General features: G+C 36.5%; 1 protein-coding gene across 2 annotated transcripts in view; it reads left to right on the top strand.

Moving 5' to 3' along the window:
• PDCD10 (programmed cell death 10) overlaps positions 1–22,261 on the top strand; it is a 49,453-nt gene extending 27,192 nt beyond the window's left edge. For both annotated transcript variants that reach the window (XM_040248304.1, XM_040248310.1), the window contains exons 4-8: positions 7,539–7,656; positions 9,169–9,295; positions 14,651–14,729; positions 15,033–15,115; positions 18,357–22,261. In XM_040248304.1, the coding sequence (XP_040104238.1) occupies positions 7,539–7,656; positions 9,169–9,295; positions 14,651–14,729; positions 15,033–15,115; positions 18,357–18,438 (489 nt within the window). In that variant the 3' untranslated portion in view covers positions 18,439–22,261. The remainder of the gene's footprint in view (positions 1–7,538; positions 7,657–9,168; positions 9,296–14,650; positions 14,730–15,032; positions 15,116–18,356) is intronic.
• The last annotated feature ends 690 nt before the right edge of the window (positions 22,262–22,951 follow it).

Below are 22,951 nucleotides of genomic sequence, written 5' to 3'. Positions count from 1 at the left end.
CTCCATAATGTGGCTACTAAAAATTTAAAATCAGATAGGCTCCTACCGAATATTTCTATTGGATAGCCCTACTCCACTTACTGAGTGCAGCCTTTCATATAAGACTTAATCCATTTCATTCTAAATACATATCCATCCCAAGTCACTTCAGTTGTGTCTGACTCTTGTGATGCCAGGCTCCTCTGTCCATGGAATTCTCCAGGCAAAAATACTGGAGTGGGTTGCAATTTCCCTCTCCAGGGTATCTTCCTGACCCAGGGATTCAACCCACATTTGATCCTCTTATATATCCTTCACTGTCAGGCAGGTTCTTTACTACTAGCGCCACTTGGGAAGACCTAAATACATAACAGGATACCCAAAATTTTAATTTTTATTTACTTTTTGTGTGTTTTCTCCCATCAATAGCTAAAACAACTTACATTTCAAGTATTTTAATGTTTAAATCCAGAATTAATTTATAGTTGAGCCTCATTGAAGTTGAAATTGAATATTCAGCTTGATTTCTTTTTATGGCAGAGGTTAGCTTATTGATACCTCACTTGAAGTTAAGTCACTCAGTCGTGTCCGACTCTTTGCGACCCCATGGACTGTAGCCTACAAAGCTCCCTCAGTTCAGTTCAGTCACTCAGTTGTATCCGACTCTTTGCGACCCCATGAATCTCAGTATGCCAGGCCTCCCTGTCCATCACCATCTCCCGGAGTTCACTCAGACTCACGTCCATCGAGTCCGTGATGCCATCCAGCCATCTCATCCTCTGTCGTCCCCTTCTCCTCCTGCCCCCAATCCCTCCCAGCATCACAGTCTTTTCCAATGAGTCAACTCTTCGCATGAGGTGGCCAAAGTACTGGAGCTTCAGCTTTAGCATCATTCCAGTCCACGGAATTTTCCAGGCAAGAGTACTAGAGTGGGTTGCCATTTCCTTCTTCAGGGGATCTCCCCAAGCCAGGGATTGAACCTAGGTCTTCCGCATTGCAGGCAGACGCTTTTACTGTCTGAGACCCCCTGGTAGCATAAATAACGTCGTTAGACATCTCTCTGTTTCACTACTAGTAATTACATTTTGTGTATTGATCAGTACTATTTTGATGTAATACTCTAAAATGCAGTGCCTGTATACACATACATACTAATTTTATTTAAATATATTCTGCCAAATCATTGGATTAATGAAGAGAATGAATGAAGCAGCACCATCCTTAGTGGAGTTTTTTGTTGTTTATTTGTTTTTCATTTTCTTCTTTGCATTAAATATCAGTGTGATTTGGAGTGGTATATTGACCTGCCTCAGTGGTTGTCTGACCTGCCTCTTGAGAAACCTATATGCAGGTCAGGAAGCAACAGTTAGAACTGGACATGGAACAACAGACTGGTTCCAAATAGGAAAAGGAGTACATCAAGGCTGTATATTGTCACCCTGCTTATTTAACTTATATGCAGAGTACATCATGAGAAATGCTAGGCTGGAAGAAGCACAAGCTGGAATCAAGATTGCCCGGAGAAATCTCAATAACCTCAGATATGCAGATGACACCACCCTTATGGCAGAAAGTGAAGAGGAACTAAAAAGCCTCTTGATGAAAGAGGAGAGTGAAAAAGTTGGCTTAAAGCTCAACATTCAGGAAACAAAGATCATGGCATCCGGTCCCATCACTTCATGAGAAATAGATGGGGAAACAGTGGAGACAGTGTCAGACTTTATTTTTCTTGGGCCCCAAAATCACTGCAGATGGTGATTGCAGCCATGAAATTAAAAGACGCTTACTCCTTGGAAGAAAAATTATGACCCACCTAGATAGCATATTGAAAAGCAGAGACATTACTTTGCCAACAAAGATCTGTCTAGTCAGGGCTATGGTTTTTCCAGTGGTCATGTATGGATGTGAGAGTTGGACTGTGAAGAAAGCTGAGCACTGAAGAATCGATGCTTTTGAACTGTGGTGTTGGAGAAGACTCTTGAGAGTCCCTTGGACTGCAAGGACATCTAACCAGTCCATTCTAAACGAGATCAGCCCTGGGATTTCTTTGGAGGGATTGATGCTGAAGCTGAAGCTTCAGTACTTTGGCCACCTGATGTGAAGAGTTGACTCACTGGAAAAGACTCTGATGCTGGGAGGGATTGGAGGCAAGAGGAGAAGGGGATGACAGAGGATGAGATGGCTGGATGGCATCACTGACTCGATAGACGTGAGTCTGAGTGAACTCCGGGAGTTGTTGATGGACAGGGAGGCCTGGCATTCTGCAATTCATGGGGTCGCAGAGTCGGACATGACTGAGCGACTGAACTGAACTGATGGTGGCATTATGGGGACTATTTTAACCATCTTTGTGGCCAAAGAAGGAAAAGTGATCCGTTGCACACCATAGTATTGATAAGGCAAAAGTCAGTTTTTTGGCTTTTCCTATACCAAGAAGAGAGAGAAGCTTCTCCTGTGTGTCCTCATAAGGAATACTCACTCTGAAGTATTTATTGTATACCCACTGACAGTCATAAAAGACATAAAATAATGAACTTTATTAAGCTTTTCCTTGTAGTATCCTTATATATAAGCTGGCGTTTTAACTCTAAAGTACAATTAAAAAGCAAACTGTTTAAAGTATGTGGTTATGATAAATCTGGGTAAATATGATAAATCTGGATAAATTTTATTCATGGCACAGATTCTTTTTTTTTTTAATTTATTTTAATTGGCGGCTATTTATTTTCCAATGTCCTGGTGGTTTTTGCCATACATTGACATGAATCAGCCACGGCTGTGCTTGTGACCCCCATCCTGTACCCGCCTCACAGCTCCATCCCCATCCTGTCTCTCTGGGTTGTCCCAGTATACCAGCTTTAAGTGCCGTATTTCACGCATCGAACTTGGACTGGTCATCTGTTTCACATATGGTAATATACATGTTTCAGTGCTGTTCTCTCAAATCATCCCACCCTTGCCTTCTCCCACAGAGTCCAAAAGTCTGTTTTTTACATCTGTGTCTCTTTTGCTGTCTTGCAGATAGGGTTGTCATTACCATCTTTCTAAATTCCTTATGTATGTGTTAATATATTTGTGTTTCTCTTTCTGACTTATTTCACTCTGTATAATAGGCTCCAGTTTCATCCACCTCATTAGAACTGATGCAAATGCGTTCTTTTTAATGCTGAGTAGTATTCCATTCACGACAGTGTGATCACTCACCTAGAGCCAGACATCCTGGAATGTGAAGTCAAGTGGGCCTTAGGAAGCATCACTATGAACAAAGCTAGTGGAGGTAATGGAACTCCACTTGAGCTATTTCAAATCCTAAAAGGGGATGCTGTGAAAGTGCTGCACTCAATGTGCCAGCAAATTTGGAAAACTCAGCAGTGGCCACAGGATGGGAAAAGGTCAGTTTTCATTCCAATCCCAAAGAAAGGCAATGCCAAAGAATCCTCAAACTACCACACAGTTGCACTCATCTAATGCTAGCAAGTAATGCTCACAATTCTCCAAGCCAGGCTTCAAAAGTACATGAACTGCGAACTTGCAGATGTTCAAGCTGGTTTTAAAAAAGGCAGAGGAACCAGAGATCAAATTGCCAACATATGTCGGATCATCAGAAAAGAGAGAGAATTCCAGAAAAACATCTATTTCTGCTTTATTGATTATGCCAAAGCCTTTGACTGTGTGGATCACAACAAACTGTTGAAAAGTCTTCAAGAGATAGGAATACCAGACCACCTGACCTGCCTCATGAGAAATCTATATGCCGATCAAGAGGTAACAGTTAGAACTGGACATGGAACAACAGACTGGTTCCAGATAGGGAAAGGAGTACGTCAAGGCTGTGTATTATCACCCTGCTTATTTAACTCATATGCAGAGTACATCACGAGAAATTCTGGACTGGATGAAACACAAACTGGAATGAAGATTGCTTGGAGAAATAGCAGTAACCTCACATATACAGATGACACCATCCTTATGGCAGAAAGTGAAGAACTAAAGAGCCTCTTGATGAAAGTGAAAGAGGAGAGTAAAAAAGTTGGCTTAAAGCTCAACATTCAGAAAACTATGATCATGGCATCTGGTCCCATCACTTCATGACAGATAGATGGGAAGACAATGGAAACAGTGACAGACTTTATTTTGGGGGGTTCTAAAATCACTGCAGATAGTGACTGCAGCCATGAAATTAAAAGATGCTTGCTCATTGGAAGAAAAGTTATGACCAACCTAGACAGCATATTAAAAACCGAGACATCACTTTGCTGACAAAGGTCCATCTAGTCAAAGCTATGGTTTTTCCAATAGTCATGTATGGATGTGAAAGTTGGACTATAAAGAAAGCCGAGTGCTGAAAAATTGATGCTTTTGAACTGTGGTGTTGGAGAAGACTGTTGAGAGTCCCTTGGACTGCAAGGAGATCCATCCAGTCCATCCTAAAGGAAATCAGTCCTGAATATTCATTGAAAGGACTGGTGCTGAATCTGAAACTCCAATACTTTGGCCACCTGATGTGAAGAACCGATATATTTGAAAAGACCCTGATTCTGGGAAAGATTGAAGGCAGGAGGAGAAGGAGTCGATAGAGGATGAGATGGTTAGGTGGCATCACTGACTCAGTGCACATGAGTTTGAGTCAACTCTAGCAGTTGATGATGGACAGGGAGGCCTGGCGTGCTGCAGTTCATGGGATTGCAAAGAGTCAGACACAACTGACTGAACTGAACTGAATATTCCATTGTGTATATGTACCACAACTTTCTTATCTGTTCGTCTGCCAATGGACATCTAGGTTACTTCCATGTCCTAGCTGTTGTAAACAGCATGGCACTGATTTTTCATTAGGGATAGTGAGAGTTATTTGGAGGAAAGTATACTAGTTTTGCATTGATTTATTCTTAATTACTGTATTCTGTTTGGTAAAATTTCAAATGATTTTAAAGGAGGGCATGGATTAAAAAATTAAGATTTCTAAACTTTAACTTACTTGAAAGAAAACCATCCCAGCCATATATCTGTATTTATATCGTTAGATTTTCATGTTTCCAGTTCTTGGTTCATAGCACCAGTGATATTTATCAAGCTTTAATACCTATTTTTGTTATTTGGAGAAAAGTCATTTTTCCCAAGATACTAGTGATTATTATCTCTTACGATATCGATCCTGCTTTCCCCTCTGGGAGGTTTCTGATAATGTTAAGGATCATTGATCCCAAGAGAGGGTATTTCTGCCCTTGGCTTTTTATAAAAGTTGGATAGCACAAAGTTTAAGATTGTATTCTGAAGGAAAACTTGAAGTTATAGATACAGTGTCTGATTTAAGGGTTTTTCAGTTAGAGTCACTGGTTATGTTTGAGGCCTCTAAGATAAAAAGCGTAACTAGGACGTCAGCCAGAAGATGCTAAACTACTGTTTCCAGTGTATGTGCCAAGGTACCTCGGACCCCGCAGGAAACTCAGAGTGGTGTCATGAGATATTTTAAACATTTGAAGGAATAGAGTGGTTTCAACATTAGCTTGACCCTGTGTGAATTGCTAGCTTGAGATAGTTTGCAGTTTCAACATCTTCAACTGGGCTGCGTTCCTTTCAGTGATGTCATATCTTTGTGAAACTGGACTTTGGCCACTGCTGTTGATAGAAAGCAAGTTCACAAGAAAATCAATGTACAATAGGAAATGAGGGTAGAAAATTCTAATCTGATTCCAACATTTGAGAAATTGTACAGTGCCCAACAGGTTCTCACATCTCATTAATAATAAATCATGGTTATTTAAGAATAAATATTTTTCTTTCAATTCATGTGATTTTTAAAGGCTACTAAGTTGTTAGGATGTAAGTATTTACTAAAGTTGTTTGAATTTTACTTACTGCACAGCAGTGTTAGGTATTTTGGTATTTCTTTTGGCACTAAGAACGCTGAACTAAGAAAAAGGAAGGACATCTGTGAGGACTGTAATGCTGCAACCATGGCATTTGAGGGCTCCAGACGAACTGGGTCCTGAAAGCATTGTTCTCAGACTTGCAGAAGCGTTTTTTCCATACTTTATTATAACTTGACCAAAGAAGTTGTATTTTTCTGTTGACATTCTCTGTAAGCACATAGAACATCCCCTGCTTTCTAAGATAATTCATTGTGTAGGTAGATTTAATGTTACTCAGAAAATAAACCACTCTTAACAAATACTGGCTTATTTTACTCTTACCAAATAACTATGTTATTTTATGGCAGTTTACCAAATTAATAATGTTGACACCATCCTAAGCCTTTTTTGTACAGCTTATCTTTCAATTTATCAAAATAGATTTTTAAATACATTCATGAGAGGGAAAATCAAACAGGTTTTAAAGAAGAATTCAGTAGGACATACTTTATTAACTGTCAAAATAACTTTCCGGTAAGCATTTGACAACAGTTAAAATGATCCCAGGATGAAACTAAATGTGTATGTTTTCTTTTCTGCTTTCATTACATAACCTTTCAGTTTTTGGTACTTGAAATCTAATAAGAAGCAAGATGTTATAATGTAAAGAGCTGAAGAAAGCTAAAACTGCAGTGATACCAGAATTGAGGAGGCAGAGGCTAAACATAACTTGGCCCATCAGGAAACAAATAGATTGCCATTTGATAGATCATATTTACTATGTAGTACCAGGGCCAAAAAGAGAGGAAATTATCAGCATAATGATTAAAATTGGCAGGCATCCTAAAAGAAACACTGTGTGAGTACAACAATTTTTAAAATTAATAAAATGGGGCAGACTTACAAGGGAAAATCCAAATCTTGAAAACTAACTTTGGTAAACTCAAGACTTTTTATGTTCAATCTTGAAATAGCTAGAAGATTTTAGTGCCCTAGGGAATGTAAGTAACAGAATCAATGCAAGCTCATTAGTGAAACAAGCTCAGGAGACAGTAAAAGGATTAATGGTTTTCTGAAAGCTGGTGAAGGAAATAATATTCTTGCTGCAAAAATAAAGTAGGAAATGAATATCATTGTGTGAGAATGTAGTTAAGGGATCATATAGCTTCAATAAAACCTCCAAAGTGAATCCTGGTTTTCTTGTTGTTTTTCCTGACAGTTTGTTAATTTAAATGCAGAGAATGTGAAGGAAAGAAATTGGTGAGATGAGTTACTGTTTGATTTTCAAGTTGAAATATTGCTTAATGAAAAAGAGCTAAAAATCTTCAGTGTTTTTAAACTATTGGAAAACGTAATTGAAAAACTGTATCTATATGTATATATATATATACATGTACATATATTTACTCTTTATTTCTAAGTTTGTTATTAGTTTGATTGCAAGAGAGTATAAATGAGAAGTAGGAAATGTTAAATACATTATGTTCAGATGGAAATATGGATTGTGACTGTAGTAATCTGTGGATGTACAAACTCTCCCCACACATAAGTGAATGGCATCACGACGCTTGCTTTGCAAAGATTTCTGCCCTTATTTGTAAGTTGATCAGTTTAAGGAGGTCCTAAGAGATTCTGAATGGTTAGGTTTTGGCTTTAAAATGTTGATTCAGTTTCTGTATTTCAAAACTATCTTTCTCTTTCTTACAGGCTGAAAAAGAAAATCCGGGACTCACACAAGACATAATTATGAAAATTTTAGAGAAAAAAAGTGTAGAAGTCAACTTCACAGAATCCCTTCTTCGAATGGCAGCTGATGATGTAGAAGGTAATCAGAAAGTCTTGTTTAGTTTTCTTACAGATATTGAAAAGCTCTTCCTCCAAATCTTTCTTATTTGATAAAAGTGACTCCTCCCCTCCCTTCCTCTCCCCTTCCCCTTCTCCTCCCTTCTCTCTTACTGTTAGTGTTATTATTATTATTTTGAAATGAAAATGGGGGGGGTGCAGGGAGGAACCCATATAAAATAGACATGTAGTTCTTCTTATTTTTTGTCAGATTGAGTTACTAGAAGTAAAGCATTTGTTTATTTTTCCCTCATTAATTAATACGTTTGATGAGTTCTAGTTTAATGAAGAGACAAGCTCCTTGTAATGAGTTTCTTTTTAAACTTTGGTATAGCATGTTTGTGGGTTTTTTTTGGTTTTCAAATATAGATTTGAGAGAACAATATTACTAATCATCCTTTTGGCCTCTTTTCACATTTTTGCTTTTTTAAATAATTAGAAATGTATGTGTGCTTGGTCGCTAAGTCATGTCCAACTCTGCAACCCCATGGACTGTAGCCCACCAGGCTCCTCTGTCCATGGGGTTCTCCAGGCAAGAACACTGGAGTGGGTTGCCATCTTCTTCTCTAGGGGATCTTTCCGACCCAGGGTTCGAACCCATTGTCTGCTGCATTTCCTGCATTATCAGATGGATTCTTTACCACTGAGCCACCTAGGAAGCCCTGGGTTTCACTTAAATTTAGTAGTCATTTTCCCTCTAATTTAGAAAAACATAGAGGTATAATTTCTCATGTTTATTAAGCAAGAACAAAAATAGATGTTTTAACTGATTCTGTAAATTATGAGAAAGTCCTCATTATTATTCTGGATTGAGCACCTGCAGCCTGTCAGGCCAGGTTGTATTGATGAGTTGGTAGAGTTGTAATGTTTCCAAGTCTACAGTGAATCTGGTTGTGAAGTTCTGCCTTTGCTGCATCTGACTAAACTTCCTTACCAAAGTTGCTGTTTTGTGATGCCAAGCCGTATGTTGGACTCTGTATGGTGGTATTTTTGTTTTAAGTGAGATTTCAAGAATGTGCTGAAGACTTTAGTAGGTTTGGAGTTTTGATGTAAGGAGCCATTGTATGTTGAATGTAGAGATTTCTTTAATTAAACTCATATTCACTATTGTCAGATACATATTGCCATTGTATTTGTTACAAATGTCATTACTTACTAACTGTTTCCTTGTGAAATGTAACTTGAGAGGCCTGAAAAATTTGATTGGGCCTTCCTTTTAAATTTTATTTATTTCTAAGATTTCATGGAATTTCCATTTATCCCATATTGAAGATGTTCATTTTTTTGTCTTCTGATATTTTACTTGGAGGGAGCCCTAATACAATTACTGAACTAAGTTAAACTGTAATGAATTCTGCTTTGCAACCTTGTTCTTCCTAGTTTTCTAGCCTTTTATCTCCCACTCACCTCCTTGATCAACACATTGGAAATTCTTAGACTTGAATTTGGCAGCAAGTTGCATGATGTTTTTTTTACTATGTTTTTATTTCATCAGAGTATATGATTGAACGACCGGAGCCAGAATTCCAGGACCTAAATGAAAAGGCACGAGCACTTAAACAAATTCTCAGTAAGATCCCAGATGAGATCAACGACAGAGTGAGGTTTCTGCAGACAATCAAGTAAGCAGCTTTTTGTTTGGTTCTTCTTTTTTAAGTACTTCAAAAGGACCACTCATTTTAGATGTTTTACTGTGGTATGACATTAATACTAAGTTCAAATATTAATTTGAAATAAAAAAATTTGAAAATTACTATATTTTTTATTAATTTCTAAACAGCCTCTGGTTTCTGAGTACAGTAAAATATTTTAGACTGTTTAAAAGCAGAGAATGGAATGTACATAAACTGGAATGCAGTTTGAACTTCATAAGAAGTGGAAGAATGTAAATATCACATTACAGTGAAGAGGAGGGTAGTTGAAGAGATTGATAACAAAGGATACCAATACTGTTTTTTATTTCAGAAATAGTTCACGTTATTAGCATAATGATGTACTCTTAGTTGTAAACAGCACTTTTTAATACTGACCAAGTTGTGAACGTCCCAGAATCCTTGCATTTGGGATGTAGAATGAAAGAGTTTGAGCTGACACAGTTCAGTTCAGCCAGGAACCAGGCTGATGGACAGTAGCAACAAGGGTTCTTCTCAAACAGGGACACAGCACCTCCACCCAGGGGCATTCTCAGGGGTGAGAGGGCGGAGGAATCAGAAGGAACTCCAAACGTAATTTCTAGATGAGTATTTTTAAACCAAAGAGTCTGATAATTTTCTTCTACCTCAGTGGGTAGAACACAAAACTGGGAATAACTGGTGGGACTATCAGTGCAACCTTTTGCTGAAACAAACAGAAATTGCTAGAAAGGAGTGGGAGGAAGGTTCAAGAAGGATGGGACAAATGTCTACATGTGGCTGATTCATGTTGTTGTATGGCAGAAACCAACACAGCACTGTAAAGCAATTATCTCCCAATTAAAATAAGTTTAAAAAAAGCAGGTAAGCACTATTGGAACCAGACTTTAAAAAAAAAAATTGCTGGAAAGGATTGATTTAGCACAAATCTTTTCTGGAAGAAGCTGCATCATAACATTGTATCTTTCAAGAACTGAAGGAGGCTCCCCCAGAATAAATATTACCATACATCTCACAGGAAAAGTGTTCTTTGTAATTCACATAGCAAAATTATATTTTAACTGATTGGCTACATTTTATTGGGATAGAGGGAGGAGTGTGACCCATTTTAGAAAATAATGGTAATAAGTACCATCTAAGCTATCAAGGAATGACTGTGTTCTTTTTGGTCCTCTGATTGAGTATCAGAAAGTACAAAAGACTCCATTGACTAGTCAAAGCCCTTATCACAGAGACTAAAACTTTAAGGTTAATATTTTTACTTTTATTGGAAAGCCTCAGCTTTCTTTAGTAGTTTTTATTACAGATTTTTATTTTCATTTTTGTATAAAGTGAACATTTGCCCCGTAAAAGGATAATTGTCAGTGATCTCAAACACAGCTGTTTAAACACGTATTTCTAGAATTTTAAAATAATACAATTTATTTTGATAATCATATGCTGCACTTCTATAACCTGGTTGGAACCTAAGCAGACTGACTCCAAGGACTTCTCTGGTGCTTTCCAATCATAGAGATTCATAATGTCGATCTAATCAGGTGATTGAAAAAAAGAATATTCGTTTCTGCTGTTTGGAAGAGGCCTGGTAAAGGACATCCTATATATTGGATGTCAGTAGGTAAGAGGCAAAATAGCATTGTGGTTGAAGCTGGGAGTGAGATGGTACACCCAGAACCCTCAGCCTGCTGTTTTGATACCCTCTTTCCGTTTCAAGGACTCCCAGACTCATCTCTGCTAAACCCATTGTTACTCTAAAGAGAGTGAGTTTGAAAACTGCTATATTACCAGCCACATTTTAAGCATAAGGAAGTTGAGGTCAAGAGTCTCTGAGTCTTGTCCTTAGTCATTGACAGAGTCTGAATTAGGGTCTTGTCGCTCATTTATGGGGCAATAATAGTATTTCAGTTCTGTTTTCTGGAGTGTGCTTCGCACAACTGAATTAAGATTACTGGCAATTAAAATTTATTTTATATCCATTTTAAGAGGGATAACTTGTCATGGAAATTTTGTTGATAACATGTATTTTTTTTTAAGACTGAAATTTAACCATGTGTGTATTAGCATGGATAGCTATGGCTATTTGTATCACTGATAAATATAGATAAAATTTGATATATATTGTTACTGCTATTAATTGTTTGACAAATTGGTAGATAAAATTGAGCCAAAATAAAAACGGTTTATCCTTCAAGTACAGCATATTGTGCAGTTATTATTTTACTTTCTCATACTTAAGGTGAATATCCTCTTCTCTCATTATTTTAACAATACTTTTCAGTATACCTGTATCAAATACTTACTGTCTAAGCACTGTACAAAATGCTGTGTGAGAAAGTACTCCTGCCAGATGACAAACATCTAGATATTTTTGTATGTACCGGCAGACCTAGGTTTAACTTGCCAACAGTTTGCTTTGTGACCTTGGTAAGTTGCTTAACTTCTGTGACTCTAGTTTCTGCCTGGGAAGATGAGGGTAACACTTGTGAATTGAAAATGGTATACATAGTGCCTAGCACAGAATCTAGCATCACAGCACATAAAGCATTGTGAAATAAGATTTGTGTTTTCCCTCTATGAAGTTGAATAGGAAAAATGATTTGATTAATGTTTCTGTTTGACTACATTTAAGCTTATGCAAATACTTTATAAAATTAGTTCTTAGGATACTTTCCAATTAATGAATAACTAGTGGAAACTGGATTTAATAGTCCAGAAATCTGCATTTATCTCTTTATCCTTATCTATATTTGAATATTCATAGGTGAGGGTTTGTAAAGGTTGGTTTTGATGATGGCCTCAAAATAGCTTTTCCAGGGTTTCCAGTCTGGACCAAACTGAACATACAGAATAGGAATTTCCTTCCTGCAGTAAGTTTGTATAAACATAATTATACAGATTTGGGTGACAGAAGTTCTACTGTCCTATGCAAGTTTTTTGTAAGATGTATTACATTTCTTCTGATGCCTCTTGCCCTTTTCAGCATATATGTTTCCCCAGAGTTGTCCCACTAAATAATACATTCAAGTTGCTAAAATTCCTTCGTACTCTCTCCATCCTATATGTCTCATCGCAGAATTCATAAACTCCAAACTCTGCATGTGCTTAGTTGCTCCGTTGTGTCCAACTCTTTGTGACCCCATAGACTGTAGCGTGACAGGTTCCTCTGTCCATGGGGATTCTCCAGACAAGAATACTGGAGTGTGTTGCCATGCACTTCTCCAGGGGATCTTCCCAACCCAGGGATGCACTACAGTTGTTTTACCCCTCAGGTTTTCCTCAGTTTTTATTTGTTTAATTGTCTGAAGTATTGTGTGTGTGTGTGTGTGTGCACGCGCGCGCGTGTGAGCACATGCACTGGTATTTTCTCTTTAGGACACAAACCCTCAGGTTGTTAACTACCTTTTCTGGTGCAAACCTTAGTGCTGTAAATGAAGATGCTGTTCTGTGTACACACAGATCGTCTAATATTTGACATAAATTGCTGCAGATTATCTTAGAGAAGGCCAGGCCTAGGGACAGACAATCTTGGTCTTTATAAAGCTCTGTGGCAAATAGTGGATCAAAGCTCAACTTTAGGTTCTGAGTTCCCAAACGGTAGTTTCCAAACCTGGTTCATCAACAGAATCATGTGGGGAGTTTTCTTTCTCTTTTGAAGTACAGATTCCCAATAGTCTGTAAAGTACACTACAAAATATGGTTTTCTATAAACAGCTGTTAGATTACTATAATTTGCTTTATTGTATTCCTTTTGAATAAGCTTACTTCAGACCCACAGGGGTTTGAAGAATCTTCCATATCCAGAGATTGGACATTTTTAAATTTGTTGAAATTGTCATTTTTCTCACATAATAGGATGGTTGTACGACACCGTCATTAAGCAGTAGGGGGCTTAATACCTGTCACAGCAATACAGGGATACAATTTTCCTGAAAACATAAAGGAACAGTTAATGTAACTAAAAATTGTTATTACTAGAGGTCAAAAAAAAAGAGTGGACAGGTATAATTTCTGTGTAAACTTATTGTCCTTTTTGAATATCTAATGTTTTAATGTTTCAGCCTGTTACCGATGTGTGACTTTCAAGAGGTAATAAGGAAATATTTATTGAAATATTGAATTAGAAGGTCATTACTACTGCAGAATAAGCTAAAATGCTTTTTTATACCAAGAGCTTTTATATTTGTAATTTTTAGAATTTTCATATGCTTATTTACTAAAAATAAACTGTGAAACACACAGAAAAATCTGGACATGGAGCTTTTTGGTTTTCTTTAAATAGTTTAGCTGAAATGTTTTAAGTATGAAATAACTAAAATCTGACATTTGTGATTAAAAGGTAGGTAATAAAAGGTTGTGTTTTGGGTAGAATAGATTGATGTTTTACTAATTCATATCTTTACACTTGCATTGCATTTGAAGAGCAAAATTTGTAGCAGTTAACAGCTAAGAGAATGGATATGAAAAAGAGAAGATTTGCCTTAGAGACTGAGAGGCTGTTTGAGAATGCAGAATTACAATAAGTTCAGTTTGCTAGAATATTGCTATGAAGTTAGAACACAGAAATTCAAAAGGGCAAAGATAGAAAAGATGAGAATTTTTAAAAATGATACAGGGATAGGAAGAAAAGTCAACTCAAATGAGAATGATTGATTTCTTCTCTCTTTAGAAAGGGGAGAAAAATGCTGATGCGTATGTAGTCAAAGGATGATTGTTGGAAAGGTTAAGGTAGAAGAATATTCTGATTTTGTCTCTCCCAGAAATATAAATATATTTCCTAAGGAAAACAGTGACAGCAAAGATTTGAAAGAGGAGAATATGTGGTTGTTAGAGAGGAGGCTAGATAAATGTGTCTTAAGGGAGAATAGCTACGTCTGAGGAGGAAATATTTTAAACATCAAAACTATCAGGTCTATAATTTGAAGTGTTTTAAATACAGGAGTGAATTACATGTAATAGCAAAATTTCATATAATTGTTCATGAGATAGCAAAAGTGAATAATACAGTTGCTCAAATTTACCTACATGAGAAAGGAAAAGTCGTAACAGGAAAAGATGAGAGTCAGAGGTCTCTTATAAATTTGAGTAGGTAATGCTGAATGAAATGAAAATGTTTGGGGAAAGTTGATGTTAGTTGTGTAGTGTTTCCTTAGCAGTGCAAGAGTAGCTGGGATCGAGCACAGGAGGATACAGGCTAAATCCCCCACTTAACCAGCCAGTCAAATATTTGGCTCGATGCAGTGTTCATATGGTAATTAAGTATAGTGATTCTTAAACATAGCTGTGTATAGAGACTTCTTTCAAATGAAACTGATTTTAAGAAGATTCTTTTTTTTCCTCACCCAACAGGGATATAGCTAGTGCAATAAAAGAACTTCTTGATACAGTAAACAATGTCTTCAAGAAATATCAATACCAGAACCGCAGGGTAAGTTTAGTAGAAACCTTACAAGCTGCCACCTTAGATGTTGGTTTATATCTAGTTGTTTCATTGAATAATAAGACTTGAATTATTGAAAATGGTTTTGTATCATTAATGACTGGATGTGTCCTTGAATTTGAATGTGCTCTTAAATGTGTATTTAAGTGAATACTCCTAAAACTGATTATCTATGATATAAGGTGTATTCTTAATTCTGTGTAATCTTCTGTCTCTGACTTTGGTCTTTATGTTATTTCTCTTTTCTTACTTGTTTTTTATTTTTTTTATTATTATTTTTGATGTCTTTAGGCACTCGAACACCAAAAGAAAGAATTCGTAAAGTACTCTAAAAGTTTCAGTGATACTCTGAAAACCTATTTTAAAGATGGCAAGTAAGTATTATCATTTATCCCCCTTTTAAAATTATAACATTATGTGGCTTTCTATAATACTGAAACCATATATATTTAACTCTTTTACTATATTATTAATACTTAAGCCAACTACTAAGATAGACTGTTACAAATGGAAAGGGGGTGTTTGATAATCCAGCCATTATTGTAGTCTGGAGCTGCAGTTGCAGACTTTTTCTGAAAAGGGCCAGATGGCAGATATTTTAACTTGGTGAGCTTGTTGCAGCTATAGCACTTCACCTCTGCTGCTGTAGTGTAGAAGCAGCTGTAGACAATATGGAAACAAGTGAGCATTTTTGTGGCTGTGGCTGTGTTCTAATAAAAACTTACTTTATAGACACTGAATTGAATAATTTTCAACTGTCTCATAATATTATTTTGATTTTTAAAAAATTTTTACTGTTTAAAAATCTAGAAGTATCCCTAGCTTTCAGGCCGTACAGTAGTGAGATTTGGCTTATTGGGCTACTTTACCAACCCCTGAAGCAGTGATTTTCAAACTTGAATAGCCTCAGAGTCATCTGGAGGGCTTGTTATAGACAAAATATTTTTGGGTCCTACCAAGAGTTTCTGATTCTGTCAGTCTGGGGTGGGCCCAGGAAGTAACATTCTAATTTCTTAGAATTTCTAAGAAATTTCTAGATGATATGGATGCTACAGGTCTGTTAAGAACTGTTGTACTATAGTTAAAACAGTGGTTCTCAATCCTTTTTGCACATTAAAATCATTGATATTCAGTGTTTTAAAATCCCAGTGCCTTGACCCCACCTTCAGAGCTTCTGATTCCATTGGCTTGAGTGGGGCCAGGGTTCAGGTGTTTTTTAAAAGTACTTAATGTGTTTTTAAAGGGCCACAAAAAGTTGTGATCCACTGTCCTAGAAGAGAGGCTTTCTGTAAGACAGAAAGTATACTAAAAAGGTAAATTAGATATTATTTTAAAATTTGCATACACTTGGCTACAGAACATTCTAGAAAACCAAGAAATACTGTGTGATTTATGTATAATACACATGTACATACAATGTATAAGCTGATCCAAAGGCTATGTCTTCTGCAACCTCATACTTTATAGAGAATTCTTTGTACCTCAAATAGAATTTTGTGGACAAGACTATTTTCTATCAGTGCTTGAAGCAGAAGAATAAATAATGATTATTTCAGCTATCGTTGGCAGGGAGCTTTAACATCCTGTCCCACCACTGACATTTTAAGATCCCAATATCCATGTCAAACTATTACAGTATTATTGTAGTAATATTAAAAAGTAATAAAATACATTAGAATGGTATAATGATTTTCAAAGTCATTTTTAATAGTTCAAACAGATTGAAATATTTCCATTTTATTATAAATTAAAGATATTGAGCTAAATATTATTAATGATTTTGTGTTGTTTAATACTACTACTCAGGTTGTTTAAAGGAAAATGAACTTTGTTGATTTAGTTTAATAAGCTGGCAGGTGTGTTCTGAAAATAAACTTACACCTGTTTTTCCTTGGTCTCCTCTGCTAAGTCCAAATAACCAAAAAGCACATTAAAAGAATAATTTGCATTAAGGAGATTATTTATGATACTGATTAATTAAGAACAACATGGGATAAGCACATTAAAAGGTAGAAATTCATTTAGAGCATAACTTTGATTAATGTAAAATTACTTACTCTCATCCCTGTTTGTACAGTAGAATCACTTGGGTTCAGTTTTTAAAAATCTTTGTCCTTGGTCCCAAAGTTATTCTTAACAGCTTAAACAGGCATATGGATTATTCAGGCTCCCTGCTACTACTTTTTCTCCGTTCAGCAGCTTCTTTAATTTACCATTATTTGCATATGAATAACATAACCACGTTTTCTCCCTGTGTCCTCAAAGTTGAAAATTATTAATAGAGCCTCATCTTTAAGCCATTTTTCAATAGGAGGATGAATTTGCATTGATTCATTTAATTTTTCCTAGGCCCCCTTTGTTGAGGAATGCCTAAGATAAAGATATTGTCAGCCCTTCATATCCACAGGTTCCAAATCCCTTTGTTATTGTTTAGTCACTCAGTGTCCAACTCTTTTGCCCGCCATGGACTGTAGCCCTCCAGGCTCCTCTGTCCATGGGATTTCCCAAGCCAGAATGCTGGAGTGGGTAGCCTTCTCCCCAGGAGAAGGGGATCTTCCCAACCCAGAGATCAAGCCAGCGTCTCCTGCATTGCGGGTGGGTTCTTTACCACTGAGCCACCTGGGAAACTCCAAATCCCTGGATTCAACCCTGGATTCAACCAGTTGAAAATTTTTGGAGAAAAAAATTCCAGAAAGTTTCATGGGATTTATATTATACTTCAGCTATTTACATTGCATTTACACTATATTAGGAATAAGTAATCTAGAGATAATTTAAAGTATACTGGAGGATGTGCCTAGGTTATGTGCAAATACTACACCATTTTATATAAGGGACTTGAGCATCCACAGATTCTGGTTTCTGAGGGAACTCCTGGAACCAGTCCTGTGATACTGAGGGGTAATTGTACAAGCTTTAGCTATGCTCCTGAGAAACTGATAACGCCACACAGGGGGACTAGCGTCACCTCTGTGCTCCAGATCACATGAGGATGGGCTGATAGAAAATGTGGTTCAGAATGAGGTAATTTTTAAGAACATATTTTTACACATTGTCAACTCTTAAATATTGAAACCACATGATTATTTTGTTTTAAAAGTATATTCTAAAAGTAATTCAATTTTTTTTTGAAGGAAGGTAAGGATAGGGATGAATCAGATTCAAAGTAATGAACCTTTTCCCAAGCATCATCCCATTGATATACAAATTTTGAGACTGAATATGGTATTTTAGTAGGTCTTATTTTGATAACTTCTGTGAAACCACAGCTGGAGACTACGTTCGAATCCTCCTTTTTGGCCAGTTACATGTTGGACCTATAAAATGAATTCTGGTTGTTGAGGCACCACCCATCATTAGCAGCCCACCAACACCTTATTGCCAGCCAGGACCACTAGGGGGCAGTAACTCCTAGATAGTTTCCAATGATGCAGGACACTTAACTTCCAAGCTGGCATAAAAGTTGCTACTCAGTACTAACTTGCCTTTGTTGTTATTGTTCCTAAATAGATCTTATTGCTTTTGCTAGTTGGTCATTTTTAAGTATAAATATTTTTAAAGGATTAATTTTTTGGGATAAAATTAATACTCTTTTCTTTTTTGTTTTTGAAACAGGGCAATAAATGTGTTCATAAGTGCCAACCGACTAATTCATCAAACCAACTTGATACTTCAGACCTTCAAAACTGTGGCCTGAGAGTTGTATATGTTAAGAGATGTACTTCTCAGTGGCAGTATTGGACTGCCTTTATCTGTAAATTTTAAAGTTTGACTGTATAAATTATCAGTCCCTCCTGAAGGGATCTAATAATCCAGGATGTTGAATGGGATTATTGCCATCTTACACCATATTTTTGTAAAATGTAGCTTAATCATAATCTCACACTGAAGATTTTGCATCACTTTTGCTATTATCATTCTTTTAAGAATTATAAGCCAAAAGAATTTACGCCTTAATGTGTCATTATATAACATTCCTTAAAAGAATTGTAAATATTGGTGTTTGTTTCTGACATTTTAACTTGAAAGCGATATGCTGCAAGATAATGTATTTAACAATATTTGGTGGCAAATATTCAATAAATAGTTTACATCTGTTAAACATTTCTTTACTTGAAAAAATGCATATATATATGTGAATATATATATGATCAGAAGACCAAGACAACTTGGTGTAATGTCTAAAGAACTTCTAAGGGGAGCTTATTAGCAGTTTATCAGATAATAAAGCAACAAGAATTCCTATTTTTTTGTCCTTAATCACTCTGGGCAAAAAGTAGTTGATGGAGATATTTTTGTTAGTTAGTGTATTTGAGGTACTGAGTATTTTTCCAACCTTTGTTTTAAGAGACTTATGAGAAGCAATGGCAGTTTGTAGTGTCTTCACATTCTACTGCCATTTTTGAGCTCTGTGACAATGTAAGATTAAATCTTTCTGGTATGCTGGGCCCTAATAAGCTTTGCGCCTTTTTTCCATAAATAGCCACAACTCATAGTAATTTGAAGCTATACCAATGCTAGTTGGTTTGAAATTGTCATGAGTGTTAATAATATTATATACACTCTTTAAATATGTACAGTTTTGTTTCACCATAGAGAAATTCTAAGGAAATTATGTATCAAGTATTCATGTTAAAGTGATTTCATTTTTCAATTATGATAAAATAAAGGAAAAAATCAGAATTTGTTTATCTTTTATAAAGATTTTAAATGTTAAACTAATTTCTGTTGATGATATAAATTTTTTGCTCTAATGCAATTTAGTTATTCTTTAAAAATTTCCCATTTTAGAAAATAGATTTTTAAAGAATTACTGTCATTAGCAATACAAAAGGAAATCATCCACTTAGCTGTAAACAGAAACGTGGAGGAAAGCAAAAAAACTGATAGACAATTGAATGAAATATCATAAGTTACAGACATACTGATTTTTTTTCTTTAGTGATACTTAGCTAGTAAAACACGTATAATTTGGTGATTTTAATACTGTGTGTTTTAGGCATAAGCTGTTTTTCACTCTTGGAAGCAGATGAATGGTGATTTGTAAAACAGACTTGTGAATACATGAAGAGAAAAAATACTGCCTTTCTTTTCTTTGAGCAGCAGACTTTTCTAACATGAACGAGTACTTTCTTCCTGTTGTCTTTCCCTCCTTAAGAAAACTCACCTGTTAACCAGTCATGTCTCAGCTCATCTTTTTTTTTTTTTTTAATGTCTTTTATCTTTTTATTCTACTATGCAATATCTCCGTTTTTCCGTTTTCATGAAATTTACCTCCAGAAAGGAGATTTAGTCTCAGGATAATTCAGTTTCTTACTTGATCGTAGTGGTTTGTGTTTTGGGATCAGGGAGTCAGATACAACTCCAGAGAACAGAAAAGTGGTTCCTGTGGGAAGGAAAAAGGAGACATTTGTTGAACACCTCTATATCAAGCATTTTTCTAGATTCATCAATTTCTTATAATTCTCTTTGCAGTCCTTTGACTTTGTCATCTACCTTGCAATTGAGGAACCTGGCTAAGAGAGCTTCAGTTACAAAACTACAAAACTGGTAATTGCTAGAGCCAGGATTTGAATTCAACATTTGTCTCCAGATTCCACACTCTTTCCACTGAACTGTACTTTATCCATTGCCGAAAATGCAATGTTTAGAATACAGTTTCCTTGACCAAGCTGACATAGCAAGAAATGAGAAAAGACATTGTGATAAGTCTTTCTCATAAATTAAATTTATTTTAAAGAGGCCTCCTTTTATTTGAGACCATAACTATGTTTTAGATGGTTAAAATGCCTTCTCACAATATTTTTAAACAAAATGATATAATTGTAGTTTGGAGTTTTTTCATGATTGCATTATTGTGATAACCTTGTTTGGCAAAATGAGGCTGGTAACCCAATGTAAGGCCTTCCTGATTGGTTACTAACTTGAAATAGTTTCAAGTTGATGGCAAATTTACCAAAACTTAGCAAGAGGAACAATAGTGCAAAGAACATCAACACCTTTTATCCAGATTGACCTAATGTTAAGATTTTACCATTTTTATTTTGTCATTTGTTTGTTTTCCTTCCTTTAAGCTCCTGGGTCCATTTACCCTGGGTCATTTCCATGGCTTTTTTTCTTTCATGGTGTTTACTTGTGTTTTTGAAAAATAGAGTCTTCTGTCTCTTGCCCCCGCCTCGCTGTATAATAGAATGTTCCTTGTTTTGGGTTTCCTCATGATTAGATTTAACTTACGCTTTCTTGGTCAGAATACTACACGGTGACCCATCCGCTCCTCACTGGTGTTAATTTTGGTCACTCGGTCAAGGTGGTGGTCAGTTTCTCAAATGTATAGTTACTATTTTTATCTTGCACCTGATAAGCAATCTGAGGAAGTGGTAAAGAATCTGTGTGTCAGTGTAGGAGACTCAGGTTGGATCCCTGAGCGGGGAACATCCCCTGGAAAAGGAAATGGTAATCCACTCCAGTATTCTTGCCTTGGAAATCGTATGGACAGGGAGCCTGGCGGGCTACAATCCATGGGGTCGAAAAGAGCTGGACATGATTAGTGGCTAAATAGCAACATCAGTGTTTTACCCCCAGCATTTAGTATCCATCGATGATTCTTGCTTATTCAGTCTTTACTTTGATAGTTTCAAAATGGTGATTTTCCCAATGCCAGCATATCTATGTACCTGCTGACACTGTTCTACTGTCTGAATATGAACCTTCTTTGTCTCCACCCTCTCATTCATCCATATCTACCCACATGAATTTTTACAGTAACTTATTTTGGTTTTTTATTTTTTTCAACGGCTTATAATTCATTACTTATTTTGATACTTAAATGGTCTTAGATTTTATCAGTATGTGGACCTTCTATTTCAGTCTGACTTATGTGTTCTTGTGGCTTCCACGTAATCTTTTTTTTTTTTTTTTTCCTGTAAGTACATTATCTTAAGTATGTCCCACAATTTAGAATCAGCAGTTTTTCCAGGGAACCCTGGGGGATGATAAGAGATACACAGGTCTGGCTACTGAGTGGGCTCATTACTACTGGACGTCATCTGCTTCTAGGCTGATTCAGACAACTAGGAAATGTGCATGTACAAACATGTACACACAAATCATGTACACGTACATTTTACATGTTATATGCACATTATGTGTGATTTCAGAAATCGTGAGTTAACAGTAATACCTCCAATTGCAATCCATCCTCCTAAGGTTCATTCTTACTTTCCCATTCCATATTTCTGTGTCCCTTCCCTAGAATCCCGACTCCCCGAAACATCAATATTCACTTGTTCAGTCCTACAGTACATTCAAAATAGTTTTAGAATTTCTTTTGCTCTATCACTGTAGAAAGCACACTTAAAGGACTATAAGATTGTTTACAGTTCTTTCACTCCTTTTACTCTGCCCAAGACTGAGGATATGTAATTACATTCTGTGTTCATGAGTTACTTAGATCAATCCTTTTTTTCTCCTTCACTGTGATAATGTACTTTATTCTAAATAAATTGGGTTCATTTGTTTCAGCTTTCTTCCAGATTTAAGGTTCCTTCCCCCGACTCACCCACACCACCCACTTCGCATCCTTATACATTTATTTATTAAGAGAATATAGAAGATGAGCATGCTTCTAAACATAAGAACTGTCCCAAAAAGTATACTAGAGAAGTGTCACTCTTACCCTTCTGTGCCATTTCCCACCCTGCCAAGTAGGTATCCAATTCCACTGTCACTGTTTTTTGGTGTTGCTTCTTTTTGAAGAAAAATCATGTGTTTTCATATCCCTCCTTTCTTATCCAAAAGGTAGAATTCATGCAGGGAAACCAACCCTCCCAGTTTGCTTCAGTTCAGTTCAGTCACTCAGTCATGTCCGACTCTTTGCGACCCCATAAATCATAGCACGCCAGGCCTCCCTGTCCATCACCAACTCCCAGAGTGCACTCAAACTCACGTCCATCGAGTCAGTGATGCCATCCAGCCATCTCATCCTCTCATCTCCCCTTCTCCTGCCTCCAATCCCTCCCAGCATCAGAGTCTTTTCCAATGAGTCAACTCTTCGCGTGGGGTGGCCAGAGTACTGGAGTTTCAGCTTCAGCATCAGTCCTTCCAATGAACACCCAGGACCGATCTTCTTTAGAATGGACTGGTTGGATTTCCTTGCAATCCAAGGGACTCTTCAAGAGTCTTCTCCAACACCACAGTTCAAAAGCATCAAT

This window comes from Oryx dammah, unplaced genomic scaffold (assembly GCF_014754425.2).
Source record: "Oryx dammah isolate SB20612 unplaced genomic scaffold, SCBI_Odam_1.1 HiC_scaffold_2, whole genome shotgun sequence".
NCBI lineage: Eukaryota > Metazoa > Chordata > Mammalia > Artiodactyla > Bovidae > Oryx > Oryx dammah.
This window is presented reverse-complemented; position numbering and strand designations above follow the sequence as displayed.